At 45.7% G+C, this 18836-nt stretch overlaps 1 protein-coding gene across 2 annotated transcripts in view; it reads left to right on the top strand.

Annotated features, from left to right (window-relative positions):
• PLXNA1 (plexin A1) overlaps positions 1-18836 on the top strand; it is a 507337-nt gene that overhangs the window by 288573 nt on the left and 199928 nt on the right. For both annotated transcript variants that reach the window (XM_085624414.1, XM_085624415.1), the window contains exon 8: positions 11173-11287. In XM_085624414.1, the coding sequence (XP_085480540.1) occupies positions 11173-11287 (115 nt within the window). The remainder of the gene's footprint in view (positions 1-11172; positions 11288-18836) is intronic.

The following is an 18836-nucleotide window of genomic DNA, read 5'->3' on the forward strand; positions in this document are numbered from 1 at the left end:
GACATGTCTCCTATACTTGTTGGCAGAGACAGCACAAGCACATCATGACGTGTCTCCTATACTCGTTGGCAAAGACTGCATACCCGGGGTGCTGTCTTCTTTCGGTCTTCCTGGTAGTCCGCACAAGCTCTCGTTTGCATTTCTCTTGCTATGGAAATTCACCTGAGAAGACTGGTCTTTATCCCAGTTTCCTGTGAGGTCTGAGAGACGGTAATCTACCAGCCTGTCGCAGGGGGCGCCGTCAGTCGCTTGCCATGCTGAATGCCTGTGTCCCTGTCCCCGTTCACTTTATTTAATTAGAACTGTAAATCTGCTAAATGAATGCGCTCGCTGAATGCCAGGGCCATTTGTTTAGTTACTCTCCAGCGTAAATAAAATTATATCCGTCGATCTGTCTCTGAAAATGACTAACCGCGCCTCTGTATTCAAATGCGCATGAATGTACAGCACCCCACCGACTTCAGACAGGCGGGCAAGGCCTGTCGCTCTCTGGCTGTTTATTTTAAATCAGTCTTAACTTATTCTTTCAACTCAGTTTTGTTAACAGATTTGACATTTTTTGTCTAGTAGGGTTTCTACACTTAGCAAAATTCATACAAAGTTTCGCCAACCTTTTCTGTAACAAGAGCCACTTTTGATCAATGAAAATAATCCAGGACTCATAATATTATTGGTTTTATGATAGTGACCACACCAGATAAGATTACATTAGTGAACCCCATGTGCAGGTTTTGCCAGCAGTGATCACCGCAGTACACTAAGTAGGACTGGTGACATTAATGTAAACATGGAATTGTCACATTGGAATGCCTCTACATAGGTAATACACAACAGCCCTGACTTCAATGCCCATAGGTCCAATGTAATAGTATAAACAGGTCTCCCTAACATCACTTGATTTATGACTCCCTCAAATACAAGCATTAAATATATTTTGGAATTTCAGCCATTTTTCTCCAAACATCTCAAATATATACTCTCATTTCTGGTTTGCATATATTAATTCCTGCAAGCGAAATCTTAACATTAAGTAGGCTGGGATGCACACGAGAGCTACGTACAGGTCGCTGGAGAGCTACCAGTAGCTCACGAGCTACTCATTGGAGAATCTGGGTTTAAACACAAAGTGTGCCTCAAAGGCTTGAGTCGGACATCCTCTCTGAAAGATTTCTTCTTTTACTTCACCCCCTTATTCCTCACATAGCGCTGTTTAGCTGTTCCGCGGGGTGCAATGGCGACCCTATTTTTATGCCTCAAACCCCCTCTGGCTTCCGAGACCCAGCTTTTAGGTGGGCCACTTAGCTGTGTCTGATTGGCACAAGAGCGGAACTGTGGGTGGGTACATACCCACAGGAACCAACACACTTTAAATTGTGTATTTGTAACATAACGTGTATTTGTAAAGTGCACATTCACCCAAGGGTATCTTGGTGCTGAATAACAGATGTTTATTATTACCCAACTCAATGGTACTCATTTTATCAACCTCAAATGGATGAAAGGCTGAGTGGACCCACAGATTTGAACCTGTGACCATGAGGTTGAACATAGCTTGTCCCTACTGTGGACGCATTAGTCCGCTAATCCACGGTTTTAAAATGGACCCCGAAGGTTCCCTTTATTTTACACCCTTCTTTTCTATGCTTCTCAGATGCTGAAGGCATTTGTTAGCATCACACTTAAAGTGAGATGTTTGGATCCACTACCTGTGGTGTCATCGGTGTCGAAAGTCCTGTTTTGACACTTCAGTGGTGTTCGCAATGGTTTAAAGTGCCTATCATGTAACTTCTGCTAGTCCTATGACTTTGGACAAATTACGCTATTGCCGCACAGAGAGTAGTTCCCATAAGGAGTTTGCTTCCCAGGTGATCTGCAGCACATCATGAGATGTGTAGGATTGGTGACTTTGATCCCATTGCCAAGGCTCCCAACGTCCGCCATATTGGGTGTGTTTTACGATCTATGTAGAGTTGGCTTTACATCGGCCTAGAGCAGTATTTCACTCACCATATGCAGTTGACTGCATGGTGTATTCTGCTTTCTAGGAAGTTCGTCCACTAGAAATGCGCACTCAGTCATGAAACTGTTTGTAATGTTCCATTCATTAGCATCTATAACCGTCCATACAGAAAGCCATCCCTACATTATTCCTAGCACTGGAGAAGTCAATAGACCTTCCATTAATGTGGTAAATAACATGTATGCATGCAAAACATGTAGTCATGCCTGTGTTATTGTCAGATTAAAGCAAGACCTGTTGACGTTGCAAATGCTTGTTCTATTTGTATTTTGTTACTTGCTGTTTTTCTTTTGCTATTACAAGCATCAAACTACAAGTCCAAGAATGCAAAGAGAAAAAACCAAATGTGATACTTGCATATAATCAGGGTCATTTGAATTATGTGATGCCACAATTTCCCTTGATTGATTTGCTGCATTTGGCAAATAATCCATCTACTGCTGCATAATCTGCAGATTTAAACAAAAAATATTAATTTGAGCTCATACATCTCTAAAGTTCCTAAAAACGTGATGATGTGGGTTTGTGCGCAGTAGAAGTCCCTTTGCAGGGGTTCATTGCTCATCTTTTGGTTGTTTTTTTTCTGTATTTGGTTGTTAAACTGGTACTAATGAAGTGAAATCATGCCCGGATACTATTGCCATGTGTAAAAATGACAAAATAATGAAGTAATGGTATCAAAAAAAGGTGCCGCATAATTTGCCTTTCCTTGCAGCTGATTTACTCAACCCTGCAGCATCATTTGGTGCTCCCCTGCTGCATAATTCCAGTGGCCTTGCATATTATATAGGACAACTTGAGATCTTTTCTTCTTCTGACACCCCTCCATTATCTGGGTGCCAGTGGTTCCCCAAAATACTCTTCTGAGTTTAGCTTCCTGGCATTCGATTGCATGCCTGAATAAAGTACTCCTTCGTTCTCCAATAGATGGACTGCTTTATAATAAGTATTGTGTTTTTTTATGTAGTTCTTGAACCCTGCCATATTATTCGTTCATAATTCAGCTGTACTAACGTTATCTCCCCTAAAAAGAATAAGACTGGTGAGTTTCCTGCTGTGGGATTTGTAAATTTAGCGCTCAGGCTTCACATAGACCGTGGTGGCAGGTGCAGTACCCCACTGAGCCTTCTTCACTACCCTTCAGGGGTCCATACAGGTATCTTCTAGTCTCTCTTTCTCCTTATGCAGCTGTGAGAACTAGAAGAGGGGGGGGGGGTCAAATTATGCGTAGCCAAACTAGGAGCGAGGCTCCCATGGCTGCATTTAATCCAGATCTCTCCCGCCCACTAGGGTCCGCCACGGAGGCCCCATTACTGCTGAGAAGGTCTTCGGCTTAGACTGCATTATTTTAACTCCATTGCAAAACCAACCCTTAAAGTTTTGTCCCTTCTCTCTTCTGTAATGCTTGAAAAACTGTGGTATTTGTGCTGCGAGGGTCACAGTGGGAGCTGCACTCTGACGCATTGGAGAGGCAACATTGCATGTCTCGCCCTGTTGGAGAGAGGTCTGTGAAACGTTTTTAACTATGACAGCTTTTAATTAAGAATCAGCGAACAGTCCCTTCCTACTGCCCCAACAAGCAATCAGCTCGGATTTGTAGAGCGAGACTTATCACCTGTGAGGGAGTCCGGGTGCCGGGTTCTTGTTGGGATCAGCCGAAGAGCCAGGTCTAGAGTCCTTTTCTGAATTCAGGGAGAGAGGATGATGTTCGGGGGTGCAGGGCGAGTTTGTTCCCCGGACTTTGTGGTCAACACAACTCCGGCTTTGAATTGTAGCTTCACAGGAGAGTACTTACATAAGGAGTTGTTTTTTATGGGGACTGCCAACCCCTTTCTCTACAAAAAGGAATTCGAAAGGTCTCTGGATCCTTTGAATAGGCACCTGGCTCTAGAAATAGGGCATCATGTAGGGAATTTTATTATTTTTAAAATTGTATTTTTTACCACTAAGCTAACTGCAAAATATACATTTGCTTTAACTGACAACTTATGTTTCTAATCCTCGGACCCTTTCACTGATCATTTTGGCATTTTAAGTTTACTGCTGGGACTTTCAGTGCATCATGGAGCTGTGAGATACGCGGTCACAAATTTCAGAATCCCTAAATTTTACAAATGCGCTTTGAGTTTATTTTGAAGTTTGGCTGGTCTTTTGGAAAGTCAGCCAACCTCCTTTTCAGTTCTGAAATACTGTAAATTCATGGTTTTAACTGTTGGCCAGCCGCGCAAGAAAAATAAGCGAAAGCGGATTGGGCTAGAGGGACATGAGGTTTTCTGAAGGCCTGTGGTCCCCAGCAGCCTCTTAAAGTGAGTGCTATGTCATTGGAATGTACCATACTTGAAGGAGGTGAAATAAAATGTGTTTTCATTTCTGAAACTGGCACGTCATAGCCCACTGCTGAACCCGATCTGTTTTGGAAAATGCGGTCATGAAGGACATGTTATTGGGGGATTTTATCTGCCACACCCCATTCCTTCCATATTATCATTTCTATGACGTAACCAGCTCTTTTGTAGGCCCTGGAAACTGTCATTCGACATGTCCCAGGGTCTGAGCACTTGGTGGAAAGGAGGCGAGAGGCCCTGCTCACTGTCTTCCCCAGAGGACAGACAGATGGACAACACCTCTGGGTAGGAAGCCGTAGTGATAAGGGCCTCTTGCAGAGTTTGTACTCCCACCACCACCCCATAGGAGTTTAGGAAGTCCCATATTTTGTTCCCACAGTTTTGCCAATTACTTTAAAAAGCAAAATGATGGTTTTAGAGTGATATATTGTTTGCCGGTATCTCGCCTGACTTTTTTTTTTTTTAATCTAAACTCCGACTTTGCATAAAGAAGTGAGACTGACAGAAGTGTGGTTCGAGAAGAAAATATCTGCTGGTGAGATTTTCTGGGTGAGCGGGGCTCCTTCGTGCATTTGCTACATTTGGTGTGAATGCTTGGGTGTGAGTGTGCGTGCGGCCCCGCCCCCTCCATGGTAAAGTTACTGGCCGCCCCTGCCCAGTTTAACAGATCTGTTTTCGCATTAGATGCAGTTGGAGGTACTCGCTGTGCCACAGGCCCGCATTAACTTGCGCCAGGGTGCTCACTTAAAAGCAAAGCAAAAAAAACATTTCACACAAAGATGCGAAAGATTTCATTCTTTTCCTGGCGACAATAGGCCCGGCCGCCCCGCCCTGAGCACAAAGGCCTCTTTCTCCTCATAAACTGCCTCCGCTCCTCTGTGACACTAAAAACTTCAAAGCCTCCGGCGCAGCTCATTAAATCAAATTATTGCAAACACATTTTCGACCGATATTTGAAAAAAAGTGCGTGAGCGAGAGGCCTGCGCACGCACTTCATTGTGAAGGGAAGAAAACCGATGCACGGCGGAAATGTTAATTTTTTTCAACCTTTAATTTTCATATGAATGATTCTGAATTAATGCAGGGATTTAAGTGCTGTGGGTGCCCTTGTTCAATTAGCAGAAGGGGTTTCTGCCTTAAGCTGATCACAAAGTGCTCCATTCACCAGCCCGGTGTAGGCCGGGAACAATGGACAAGTTTAGGCCGTGTGAGGACAGAGCATCTCCGAGAGGCGGGGGCTGACCTATGCGGCAGCACTTCTATGCCGTCTTTTCATTTTATTATTATAAACCCCCGTATCTGGGACGATTGTTGTGTACTGTTGCCTGACGGCCATTTCTTCCAGAGACCTCTGCTTGTTCAGACATGAGTTGCTGGCTTTGGAATCGTAAGATCGGAGTTCTAATGCTGACTTCCTTACAGCTCCAGAACTCCCTCCCTTCTCCAGAACTCCTTCCCTTCTCAAGATTAGTCCAGAACTCCCTCCCTTCTTCAGAACTCCCTCCCTTCTTAAGATTAGTCCAGAACTCCCTCCCTTCTCAAGATTAGTCCAGAACTCCCTCCCTTCTCAAGATTAGTCCAGAATGCCCTCCCTTCTCCAGAAGAGTCCTAAACTTCCTCACTTCTCCAGACCAGTCCAGAGCTTCCTCGCTGCTCCAGAACTCCCTCCCTTCTTAAGATTAGTCCAGGACTCCCTCCCTTCTCCAGGACTCCCTCCCTTCTTAAGATTAGTCCATAACTCCCTCCTTTCTCCAGAATAGCCCAAAACTTCCACACTGCTATGGAACTCCCTCTCTTCTCCAGAATAGTCAAGAATATCCTCACTTCTCCAGACCAGTCCAGAGCTTCCTCACTGCTCCATAAATAACTCCCTCCCTTCTCCATAATACTCCAGAACTCCCTCCCTTCTCCAGAATAGTCCTAAACTTCCTCACTTCTCCAGACCAGTCCAGAGCTTCCTCGCTGCTCCAGAACTCGCTCCCTTCTCAAGAGTAGTCCAGAACTCCCTCCCTTCTCCAGAATAGTCCAGAACTTTCACACTACTACAGAACTTCCTCCCTTCTCCTGGACAGCCCAGAAGTTCCTCAGTGCTACGGAACGTCCTCACTGCTCCAGAACTTGCTCCCTTCTCCAGAACAGTCCAGAACCTCCTCACTTATGCGGAACAGTCCAGAACTTCTTCCATTCTCTAGAGTAGTTCAGAACTTCCTCACTGCTCCAGAGCTTCCTCTCATCTCCAGAATATTCCAGGACTTCCTCCCTTCTCCATAGTAGTCTAGAACTTCCTCACTGCTCCAGAAAATCCTTTCTTCTCCAGAATATTCCACAAATTCCTCCTTTCTCCAGAATAGCCCAGAACTTCCTCACATCTACCAAACTTCCTCCCTCCTCCAGAACAGTCCAGAGCTTTCTGACTACTCCAGAAGTTCCTCCCTTCTCCATAGTAGTCCAGAACTTTCTCCCTTCTCCCGAACTTTCTCCCTTCTCCCGAACTTTCTCCCTTCTCCCGAACTTTCTCCCTTCTCCAGAACTTTCTCCCTTCTCCAGAACTTTCTCCCTTCTCCAGAACTTTCTCCCTTCTCCAGAACTTTCTCCCTTCTCCAGAACTTTCTCCCTTCTCCAGAACTTTCTCCCTTCTCCAGAAGTTTCTCCCTTCTCCAGAAGTTTCTCCCTTCTCCAGAACTTTCTCCCTTCTCCAGAACTTTCTCCCTTCTCCAGAACTTTCTCCCTTCTCCAGAACTTTCTCCCTTCTCCAGAACTTTCTCCCTTCTCCAGAACTTTCTCCCTTCTCCAGAAGTTTCTCCCTTCTCCAGAAGTTTCTCCCTTCTCCAGAACTTTCTCCCTTCTCCAGAACTTTCTCCCTTCTCCAGAACTTTCTCCCTTCTCCAGAACTTTCTCTTTTCTCCAGAACTTCCTCCCTTCTCCAGAACTTCCTCCCTGCTCCAGAACTTTCTCCCTTCTCCAGAGCTTTCTCAGTTCTCCAGAACTTCCTCCCTTCTCCAGAATAGTCCAGGCAACTTTCCTAATATCCATGTGCATCGACTCTCCATGGTCCAAGGAGTGGATTGTTGAATTGTAGGTTGAGCAAAGGTGTGTTCAGCGTCCAATGTGGGCCCCGTTGCCACATTTGTGCCATATTTACATGGGGACAGCTTAATATAAACATACGTGTAGTGAATCTGAGTTGAGCTCTTATACATGGTGAGTGGTTAGCCTTACAATGAGGATTGTATATGGTTTTTGTTTTTTTAATTTAAATGCGTAGCTCATACTTGGCCACTGGGCAACAAAGAGCTTATGGGTGACAAGGGAACTAGGGACCATCACAAAAGCAAACTGGGCAGATTGAGCTCCTTCTCAACGCTGTTAAGTAGTAAAACATGCATTGGCAAAGCCAATAAGTCTTGCCTTTCCTGATGCTGTGCAGCATGACTTTTGAAAAGAAAAAAAAGCCATACACAGCTGGGCTCGCATTTTTTGGACATGCGCACCAAGCATGCTCGCACCTACCAAAGGACTCCAGTGGTTTGTTTTTGTTTGCTGACCCATGGGTGGATTGGCAAACAAAAAAAAACGTAGTGTGAGTGGGGGGAGGAACAGGGGAAGTAACACAGAGGGATGTAGTAAGAGGAGGGTGTGCTCAAAACCTCACAGAGGTGGGGGTGAGATGAAGCAACATGGAGAGCAGATGAGACTTAGTGGGGAGAAAATTGAGAGAGAGAGAGAGAGAGAGCGAGAGGAACATGAGGGGAGATAATGAACAAGAGAGCATACGAGTGAGACATCCGGAAAACAAACTCTCCTACAGTGCTAAAACAAAAAGAACAAGCATTGGCATAGCCAATAGGTCTCGCCTTTGGGACCTTATAAGTGTTTAGCCATGCAACAGTTGCGTAACTAAATACTTATAAGGTCCCAAAAGCGAGACCTATTGGCTATGCAAAAGTGAAAGTGATCGCGATCAAACATCAAAGTGGCCCTGCGGCCGAAAGTGAAAGTAATCGCGGCAAAACGCGGCGCGCGCGCCTACGCACATGCACTGTAGCTCTAGGCTGGCCTGGTAGCACTTTTTGGAGCCCTCTCAATAAGTCTCGCCAGACCAGCGCATGCGCTGGGTCAGGCGAGACCTAAAAACAAGTAGCACTTGAAAAGGGAGCAGTAGAAGGACAGAAGAAATGGGTCCATGCTCCAGGTAAGGGACAAACCCAAAAATAGGTTGTGAAGCCTACACACACTAACGAAATAGAAGCAAGCACATAAAGTGACACTGAAGCCAAACTGGTTAATAAAGGCTTGGCTCTAAGCCCACTGTAAGCTAACAAAATGTCTCGGAACAAACACTGCATGCACTGTCTTAAACAAGGCCTAAAAGAGCCATCAGTAGGAGATGCACACGTGTGCCCTGGTGCTACTGCACCTGCTGCACCAATGATGGCTACACCCAAGTGTACTTTGAAATACTGTCCCAAGAAATGTTCTCCCTTGCATCCACCACATTCTGGTTCCAGCAGCCTGGTCTTAAGCAGATCCCATAACTTATTTTTACACGTCATCTCCGAGATGCTCGTCATGTAATACAAATCTCCATCAAGCGCTTGTCTTGGAGCTGTGTGCATTATTTAAGACTGGCTTCCTGTACAGCAGCAGACATTATAAATCAGCACTCGAATAACCAAGCACAGCCCAATCGTATCCTTTTACTTGCCCGCCCAAAGTGCTGTGAGGCTTGTTTCAGCTAAGAGGCACTAAACACAAGCTAGCATACAATAAAATGCAGTCTTTAAAATCTAAATGGTATTGCACATTTCGGGGACCAGTTTCTGCCTCCTCCGTCGCTGCCTCAGCTTTTGTACTGAGGTGTATTGGCCCTTCTGTGACGTCTGCTCACCTGTCTGTACACTTTTGCCACTAAAACATCCGAAATCAGGCGCCTAAAATGGCGCCTGCGAACAACATTCATGTACGAGACGAGGCACTTAAAAAACCGTATCAAACAGTTGCCTTTATGGTTTAGTTTTAAGGTGACAAAAGTTGAGTTTAGAAGGACCTTTAAGTCAAAAATATTTCAGGGTCGGGTTTGTGTTTAATTTCCTCTCCGTGGGTTTGCTTAACTGAAAAGACATGGCCTGGTGCAAAACGGGATTATGTTGGCAGAATGCCATAATTTTCTTTTGTATTCTTTTTTTAATTAATGCATTCCACATTGAAGTCGCCTATTCCTCTGATAAAATATGGCTTTATTTTTTCTCTCAAAAAATCACAGTAACTAAAACAAAATCCGTGAAGTCCACAGAATGTAACCCCTGGCTGTTCTGACAAGGCTCAGCAGAGTTCTATGACGTGAGAGAAAGAGTGCAGCCTGTGTTCTTTTGACACGGATCACCCAGATTGACATTATGTGACCTTCAACTCACCCAAAGATTTTTTTTTAAATTGAAACAATGAGAGTAGTCCGATAGGTATGGGGAATATTAAAACAGGACTTCTGCACGTACACAAGACTACATTATCACAAATTAAAATAAATTGAACTTAGTCACTATTCATAGAATGGATACCCTTGAAGCTAAACTGCTAAACCGAGATATTAGACTTCGGTAGTCTTGTCAAAGGCATATGATCTTGGACAAACCACTTTTCCTCCCTATTTTTTTCTTATCTGTAAAACGTTTGAGAGCCGAGAAACGACACCCGGGCGTAGCAAAAAACGCTACAAAACTAGATAATTGTATTTTTTCTGACAAATGCTGTTCCAATGATTAAAGAGCTACGCCTGATAAACAATATTTTTACAGAACTGGTTGTGAATTTGCGCGCCCCTTGAGGCTGTCATGCTCGGGAGTCCTACTTGTATATTCGTTGTCATTGTTTTGAGGTGTCCTGGTCAGCCATCTCCGCCTGGTCACTTTCATCTCATCTGTAAGAGGTTCCCACATTATCCTGCTCTTCTTGAAAGTACAGGCCTTTCCCTGGTCCTAGAGAGCTGGTCTATTTTAAAATGGCTCTTGTTGCCTCTGTTTGAGTACATTTTCTGCCCTGACTTTCGTATGTTTTGTGGGGATGTTTGTAGGCATTCGTTGCGGGAGAGCACTTGTTTGGTGGTTGCTATTTAGAGGTTTTATTTTTATCTTTCCTAACCTTTTTCTATTTTTAAATTTAATTTTACACGTTCTCCTTCCGTTTTCCTTTTTCTGCATACGGTGTGCGGCTATAACACTGTAGGCCTACATAGGTGCTTTTAAACCTGCTCCGCAGGTGCAGGGTGGAAAGGGTGGTCTTTAAGTACCCCCGTGCTCCCGGAGTATCCTTCCTTCAAAGCAGAGCTGCTACAGATACCTGCCCACCCAGGCCCCTGCCCACCCAGGCCCCTGCCCACCCAGGCCCCTGCCCACCCAGGCCCCTGCCCACCCAGGCCCCTGCCCACCCAGGCCCCTGCCCACCCAGGCCCCTGCACACCCAGGCCCCTGCACACCCAGGCCCGCGCACACAGAAGCCACTGCACGTCTCGTCATCCAGTGCCTGTGCTTATGTTGACTGCTCAATGTGTTAATTGGCATAATGTCTAAGAACTGCTGTGTAATTAATTTGTGCATGAATCCAGTTAATTGTCTCTGAGGAGGTCACAGTTTAGAAGTCCCATTTTCTTGGAGTCGATGAGGTTGCGGCTTGCAAATTGTTTCATGCTAGCCTTCCTCAGGAGAGTCCTGCGGATGGTTTTCTTGAACGCAAGCGACTCCGTTTCTGCAATGAAGCTGTGCCCTGTTGCTCCCGAGCCTAACAGTTCTCTCTCTCTCTGGTTCCCTGCAGGTGCCTGTCCTGCGTGAACGGCTCCTTCCCGTGCCACTGGTGCAAGTACAGGCACGTGTGCACGCACAACGTCGCCGACTGCTCGTTTCAGGAGGGACGAGTCAACATATCGGAGGTAAGTCCTTGGAAAGAGAAGTTGGGATGGGAGGACCTTCTGTGTTGCAGGTTCTTGCTTCTGTATGCTTAAGACTGTTGATGGATGGGGGGGATGGGGGTTGGTGGGAGGGGGGGGAGGCTTCCGGGTGCTGTTGGTTTAGATATGAGGTGCACTCTATGATGCTACCTAATTTGCCGGTCTCTGAAGAATTCCTGCCGTTCTTCTCAGTCCCTAGGATTGTGGAACCGGTCCCTTCATTCAAGGGGGATCTCGCAACTCACTTTATTGAAACAACTGTTGCAAGTGAATGGTAGCCAGCGGACCGGCAGCGCTACGTTTATAATACCAGTCTCACCTAGGCTCTTTCTGTGCAGTGGCTAGAGTTGCTTTTTCTCTTAATCTGCAGTCGTCTAGGAGACTTCACTCTTGTTCACAGTGTGGTTCCTTAGCTCTCGTTCCCTCCTATATCCCTCCTTTGACTCATCCCAAACCTCATTTTACTAATCTGATTACCCAAATATCACTTTCTGGACTCTTCCCTCCTCTATCCCTCCTTTGACTCATTCCAAACCTCCTCTAACTAATCAGATCTCAAAAATAACAGTTTCTAAACTCTTCCCTCCTTTATCCTTTTCAATCCAACGAACAGACTCTCATGTCCACTGCTCGAATCAACAACTTGTTATATTTCCCTATAATATTCCACCATTAATCCTTTGGGTTCCAAACTAGCGTAATCGTCACCGAAAAGCACATTGACTCCTTGTCAGGGGTAGTAAGCGCTAGATTAAATACAGTTGCTATTAGCTACACCCAGAGACGAGCATCAAGTCACACCTGGACTCACTGCTATTAGTGGGGCCCTGGCTCTGTTAACAGTAGCTTTTGGTACCTTGCTGGTACAGATTAGCTGGTGGGTGCCTGTCCACATGTTTACAGTAGTTTTGTTCTGCTACTCGCGGTATGGAGTAGCTGTTGAGCCCTGGGTCATATGGTTGTGACTGCGACACTTCTTGATGCATACTAGCTGGCGTTCTCGACCCTATGTTTACAGTATCTTTTTTTTTTTTACTGTTATGCTTGGTATAGAGTAGCTGGTTGGACCCCTAGCCTAGGTCTACAGTATATTTTGTTACCCTACTTATTGATATGGAGTAGCCAGTGGTTCCTACGCTTAATGTTACCATAGTTCTTACGGACCCTTAGTTATTGGTTGCTCTGTAGGCTCCTAGATCTCGTTTACTATGTCTAGTGTGTCCTTAGCTCTTTGTTTGTAGTGTGGGTCCTTAGGTTTCGTTTTTCATGACTAGTGGAACTTTGGATTTTTATCTATAGAGCTGTGGCGCCCTTTGCGATTACATGAACAGTGGTTGGTGTTCACTAGTCCGTGATTTTAGTTCAAGATGAGACATTTATTGCTATTGTAATTGTTATTATGAACTTAGTTCATGATTCCTAACAACTAATGACTCTTTTTTTTTTTATGTATATCTTTATTTGCATTTACTTATACACTCCACACTACATACTGCTTATTTCAACATTTATAATATTATTTTTTGTCGGTAAGGTATTACAAATTTTGTTAAAATCATATTATATTAGAAATTTTCTGCGTAACATTTGCGAGAAAGGTACCTTTAGTTCAAGCTTTAGAATTGCTTTAACTTGTTGGGTGATGGCTTCCTGTTTCCTGGTGTCCAGTGGCACCTCTTCCCTTAAGTAGGTTATAGAAGCTAGAGCGCTACCTTCTGTTCGATGTGCAGCTACTCCTGTCTCCTTGCTGCCATCTTGGAGGTCCTGTTGCACTTGGCTTTAGCCCTTCCATCTTGCTTGTAACTAATTGTTCTTTGTGTGGGGCATGGTTTCTTCAGATTTCTAATTTGCCCTCTATTAATGAGCAGCTAGGAGCACTCTTACAGCCGGGGTGCATGACGTGATGCTCTGCTCTGGGTGTGGCTGCTGAGCAGTGAGTCCAGGTGTGTGGTGTGACGCTAGTCTCTGGGTGTTGCTGCTGAGCAGAGTGTCCAGGTTTGTGACGTGATGCTTGTCTCTGGGTGTAGCTGCTGAGTCGTGAGTCTGGTTGTATGACGTGATGTTGGTCTGTGTGTGTTGCTGCTGAGCAGTGTCCAGGTGTATGACTTGATGCTCGTCTGTGGGTGTTGCTGCCGAGCATTGAGTCCGGGCGTATGTTATGCTCCTCTCTGGGTGTTGTTTCTGAGCAGAGTCTCCAGGTGTATGACGTGATGCTCGTATGTGGGTGTAGCTGCTGAGCAGTGAGTCCAGGTGTATGACGTAATGCTAGTCTGTGGGTGTTGCTGCTGAGCATTGGGTCCAGATGTATGACGTAATGCTTGTCTTTTTGTGTAGCTGCTTGCCTTGATTGTGCCTATCAGATAATACAGAATCTTCCACACGGTAGCCCAACACCCGGCGCAGCCAAAGACTTTAACACAGCACCTTTAGAAAAGGGTTTTACTTTACAAAATGCAAAGACTCTCTTTCTTAGAATAAGGCTTGTGGTTTTATTTTACACAATGCTCTCTAACAGAAAGGCTTTCCCAGATGTCAAATGCACAAGATTCAAATACACAAAGAGATATATATGTTTATATGCAAGCAGTAATAACACACTTGGTAAATATAATGCATGATTAATACTGATGAATAAACAGGCAGCAAATAATATGAAATAAGACTCAAGCAAATATACTGGACGTCCTGCAAGAGATAAGAAAGATATATATATATATATCACTCCTACATCACAAAGAAAACACCTCCAATGATCAAAGCCCACTGGCCAAACATCACAATGGCAATAACCAAAACTCAATACATCACCTGGTGCAAAACACTGCATCTCAGACTGTGGAAGTAAACAGCCGTGATTGAGAGCCTCAGCAACCAGGGTCCACTCTCTGAGGTAGATGCGTCCGCCCCCACTCAGATTCCAAACTCCCGGTTTCCGAATCAGCAACCCTCAGCTTTAAACACACTAGAAGGTTCGAGAAAGACCTTCCCCAGGGCCAGAGGAATCTTACCAGAACTGGCCAGGTTCCAAGAAAGCATTCCCATGGCAGGAAAGAGTTCTAATGTCCTATTCTCCAAATCTCCCATGTTCCAGCCTCTATCTTGACGAAGCTCACAAAGCCTTTCAGAATACATAAACAATCCCTCACAAAAACAGAAAGACATTGAACGTGATTAACCCAAGCAACTTGCAAGCACTTCTGTGCACACAGAAAAGCTGAAGCAAGGCAAAGCCAGGAGAAAAGGATGACATGAGGACATGTCAAAGCCAATAGTAAGCACTTCATAATTCTCATTAATGTACAACATAATGCACAACTTTGCACAACTGCTTATAGATTCACACACTTCATCTCTCAATGTACAACACCGAGCATATGTGTGCATCACTGACCACAACACTGCACTTTGAAACCAAAGAGCACATTCCACACCTCTCTCTCCCTTTCAATCTTTCAAATGCACATCCCACACGTTCCATTCTTGGCAAGGCTGTCTACTCCGTGACAGCTCCCACTGAAAGACTGCAAGATTTCAAGAAAGAAACTTGTAAGAGAAGCAAGCATATGCAGGACCGTCGTACATCCAGGCTAGAATGAAATAACACACTAAAGTCAGTTAAAATAATGGTAGTCAAAGGTCATCACTGGGTGTCAAACCACAAGAGTGCCTCTAGCACTACACTGCTGAGCAGTGAGTCCGGGTGTATGACGTGATGCTTGTGTGTGGGTGTTGCTGCTGAGAAGCGTGTCCAGGTGTATGACAAAATGCTGGTCTCTGGGTGTTGCTGCTGAGCAGAGTCTGGGTTATGAAGTGATGCTTGTCTCTGGGTGTTGCTGCCGAGCAGAGAGTCCAGGTGTATGATGTGATGCTTGTCTGTGGGTGTTGCTACTGAGCAGAGTCCGGGTGTATGACGTGATGCTCCTCTCTGGGTGTAGCTTCTGAGCAGAGCCCAGGTGCATTACGTGATGCTAGTCTCTGGGTGTAGCTGCTGAGCGGTGAGTCGGGGTATAGGTCGTGATGCTGGTCTCTAAGTTTTGCTTCTGAGCAGAGCCCAGGTGTATGACGCGATGCTTGTCTCTGGGTGTTGCTGCTGAGCAGAGCCCAGGTGTATGACGCGATGCTTGTCTCTGGGTGTTGCTGCTGAGCATAGCCCAGGTTATGAAGTGATGCTTGTGCCTGGGTGTTGCTGCTGAGCAGAGCCCAGGTTATGAAGTGATGCTTTTCTCTGGGTGTTGCTGCTGAGCGGTGAGTCCAGGTGTATGACGTGATGCTTGTCTCTGGGTGTTGCTTCTGAGCAGAGTCCAGGTGCATGACGCGATGCTCATCTCTGGGTGTAGCTGCTGAGCAGAGCCCAGGTGTATGACGCGATGCTTGTCTCTGGGTGTTGCTGCTGAGCAGAGCCCAGGTTATGAAGTGATGCTAGTCTCTGGGTGTTGCTGCTGAGCAGAGCCCAGGTGTATGACGCGATGCTTGTCTCTGGGTGTTGCTGGTGAGCAGAGCCCAGGTTATGAAGTGATGCTTGTGCCTGGGTGTTGCTGCTGAGCAGAGCCCAGGTTATCAAGTGATGTTTGTCTCTGGGTGTAGCTGCTGAGCGGTGAGTCGGGTGTATGACGTGATGCTCGTCTCTGGGTGTTGCTTCTGAGCAGAGTCCAGGTGTATGACGCGATGCTCGTCTCTGGGTGTTGCTTCTGAGCAGAGTCCAGGTGTATGACGCGATGCTAGTCTCTGGGTGTTGCTGCTGAGCAGAGTCCAGGTGTATGACTCGATGCTTGTCTCTGGGTGTTGCTGCTGAGCAGAGCCCAGGTTATGAAGTGATGCTTGTCTCTAGGTGTTGCTGCTGAGCGGTGAGTCGGGTGTATGACGTGATGCTCGTCTCTGGGTGTTGCTTCTGAGCAGAGTCCAGGTGTATGACGCGATGCTAGTCTCTGGGTGTTGCTGCTGAGCAGAGTCCAGGTGTATGACTCGATGCTTGTCTCTGGGTGTTGCTGCTGAGCAGAGCCCAGGTTATGAAGTGATGCTTGTCTCTAGGTGTTGCTGCTGAGCGATGAGTCCAGGTGCATGACGTGATGCTTGTGTCTGGGTGTTGCTGCTGAGCAGAGCACAGGTTATGAAGTGATACTTGTTGTCTGTGGAGGTTGTTGCCGAGCAGTGTCCAGGTGTATGCGAGGTGAATGTATTTACACCCCAACATAAGGTGACCACGTGCATGCATTCTGAACAGCTCTGGTTCCTGCTGCCTTAATGACTCCCTTTAATGGTTCAGTTACAGGTTTTATTTGTTAACCTGTTGTTTGTAATGTCCATACTGACTTGAAATATTTTACAACCTGTGCGCTGCACATGTGAGGAATGTAGTCTGGGCCACTGGAATTATGCAGCCAGGGAGGACCCAAGTATGAGGCAGGGTTGACTGTTTTGCATCAAGAAAAGGCAAATTATGTGGCGTGACGTGGCATTTTTATGATGGTATTACTACAATATTTTGTTATTTTTACTCACGCTAACACTGTATGGGCAAAGATTTCACATCATTTGTATCAGGTTAACTCTCAAAACAAGACTCAGCAGCTGAATGTTGAACACCCAGTCCTTGTGAAGGGGCTTCCTGTGCGCAGCAGCACGTGTTACTGCATTTTTAGAAACTTTTGATCCGTTTCAGATGCAAACCATTTAATCTATTGTTAAAATCTGCAGACTGTGGATTCCGTGGCAAATGCTGCTCGTCCATCATTTTGCGGAAAACTCCTATGCCGCAGAGTTTCGTATTTCCAGGGGCGCTGAATATTGTGTCTCGAGGTGTGCGCCGTGCAGGATAGTGGAATGTACATAAGTGCGACTCTCTTCTCTTGTGAATTTAACAAGTTCGAGGCACACTGGTGCTCACGTTTGGTGCACAGGTATGTGCGAGGGCCACCACTGTTCATCTAAGCTATACCCATGTATGAGGCAATGCATTGTTTATGTACAGTGTGTGTGGGGTTATGAGGTGCAGCAGAGTTCAGTTAAGGTTTATAAGCTCAGAATAGGTTTACAGGTGTATGTAAGCTACATCTCTGTTCATGTCTCGTACACATCTGTGTGACATATACCACTGTTTCTGTAAGGTGTTCAGATGTATGTGAAGTTCATCACTGTTCATGCAAGCTATATAAATGTGTGTAAGTTACGTCCACTATTTGTAAAGCGCAAACAGCTACCCGAAGGCATCCCGGTGCTGGGGACCGCCGGGAAGATTGAGCAAGCTATTGCCCAGAGTCACATGGTGCTGGGCTGTCCTGCCGCCGATGATCGAACCTTGAGCCCCAGATTCCAGCGTCAGTCGCCCTAGCCGCAGCGCCACACCTCTTCCCCATCACTGTTCACATAAGCTATACAGATGTATGTGAGCTGCACAGCTGCTCATATGAGGTACACAGATGCATGTGGTGCATCACTGTACATGTATGGTAAAGAACTGTATGCGAGCCGAATCACTGTTAGTGTAATGTACACTGATGCATGTTAGGTACACCGCTATTGACGTAAGGTGTATGTGCGGTCCACCACTTTTCATGTAAGGCATACACAGCTATGTGAGGGGTACCATTGTCATGTAATGTACACATATGCATTTAGTGCATCACTGTACATGTATGGCAAAGAGGTCTTTGTGAGCCGAACCACTGCTAGTGTAATGTATACCGATGCATTGACGTAAGGTGTATGTGAGGTCACCACTTTTCAGGTAAGGCATGCACAGCTATGTGAGGGGTACCATTGTTCATGCGAGACACTGTTTTTGCACTGTGAAATTAAGTATGTTAGATACATCACTGCTCATGTAAGGTATACAAGTCGGTATGAGGTATGCGTGAGGTCTTTATTTGAGGTGCAGTACTGTTCCAGTAAGGTATGAATGTGTATGTAAGGGACGCCTCTGTACATGTAAGGTGTACAAATGTAGGTGTGGTGCACCCATGGCCATGAAAGGCGTACGCCAGTATTGATGGTACATGCAATGGGCACAGATGTATGTGTGGATGCCTCTGGTCCTGTAAGGTATGCATCTGTGAGGCGCACTACTGTTCTTGCAAGGTAAACATTTGTCTGTGAGGTACAGTATAAATATGTATGTGTTGATGTCACTTGTCGTGCGCAGTGCAGATGTGCATGAGGTGTGAAACAAGGTCGATGTAAGGTGTACAATCTGTATGTAGTGATATCAGCCGTCTGAAGTTAGACTCTCGGCAGGGGTGTCAAACGCAGCTTTGAGGGGTGTTTCCAGGTACCCACTTACCGTCAATGAGTTCCATGTAGATGCACTGTAAATGTGTCTTTTGTGGAAGTAATTATAGATCCGGCCCTCCCGGACACATGTTGGACCCCCCTGATATATACAGCCACCGGAGAGTGCGTGCTGAAAGAACGGAATGTTTCTTTGCTCTGGATAGAAATGAGCCATTCCTGGGGATAAATGGACCAGGAAGGGATGTGTTTTTCTGAGCCTCGGCTGCGAGCGATAGAAGTCTTGTCGCAGCGCCTGGATGTGCCG

Source organism: Triturus cristatus, chromosome 9, assembly GCF_964204655.1.
Source record: "Triturus cristatus chromosome 9, aTriCri1.1, whole genome shotgun sequence".
Lineage (NCBI taxonomy): Eukaryota > Metazoa > Chordata > Amphibia > Caudata > Salamandridae > Triturus > Triturus cristatus.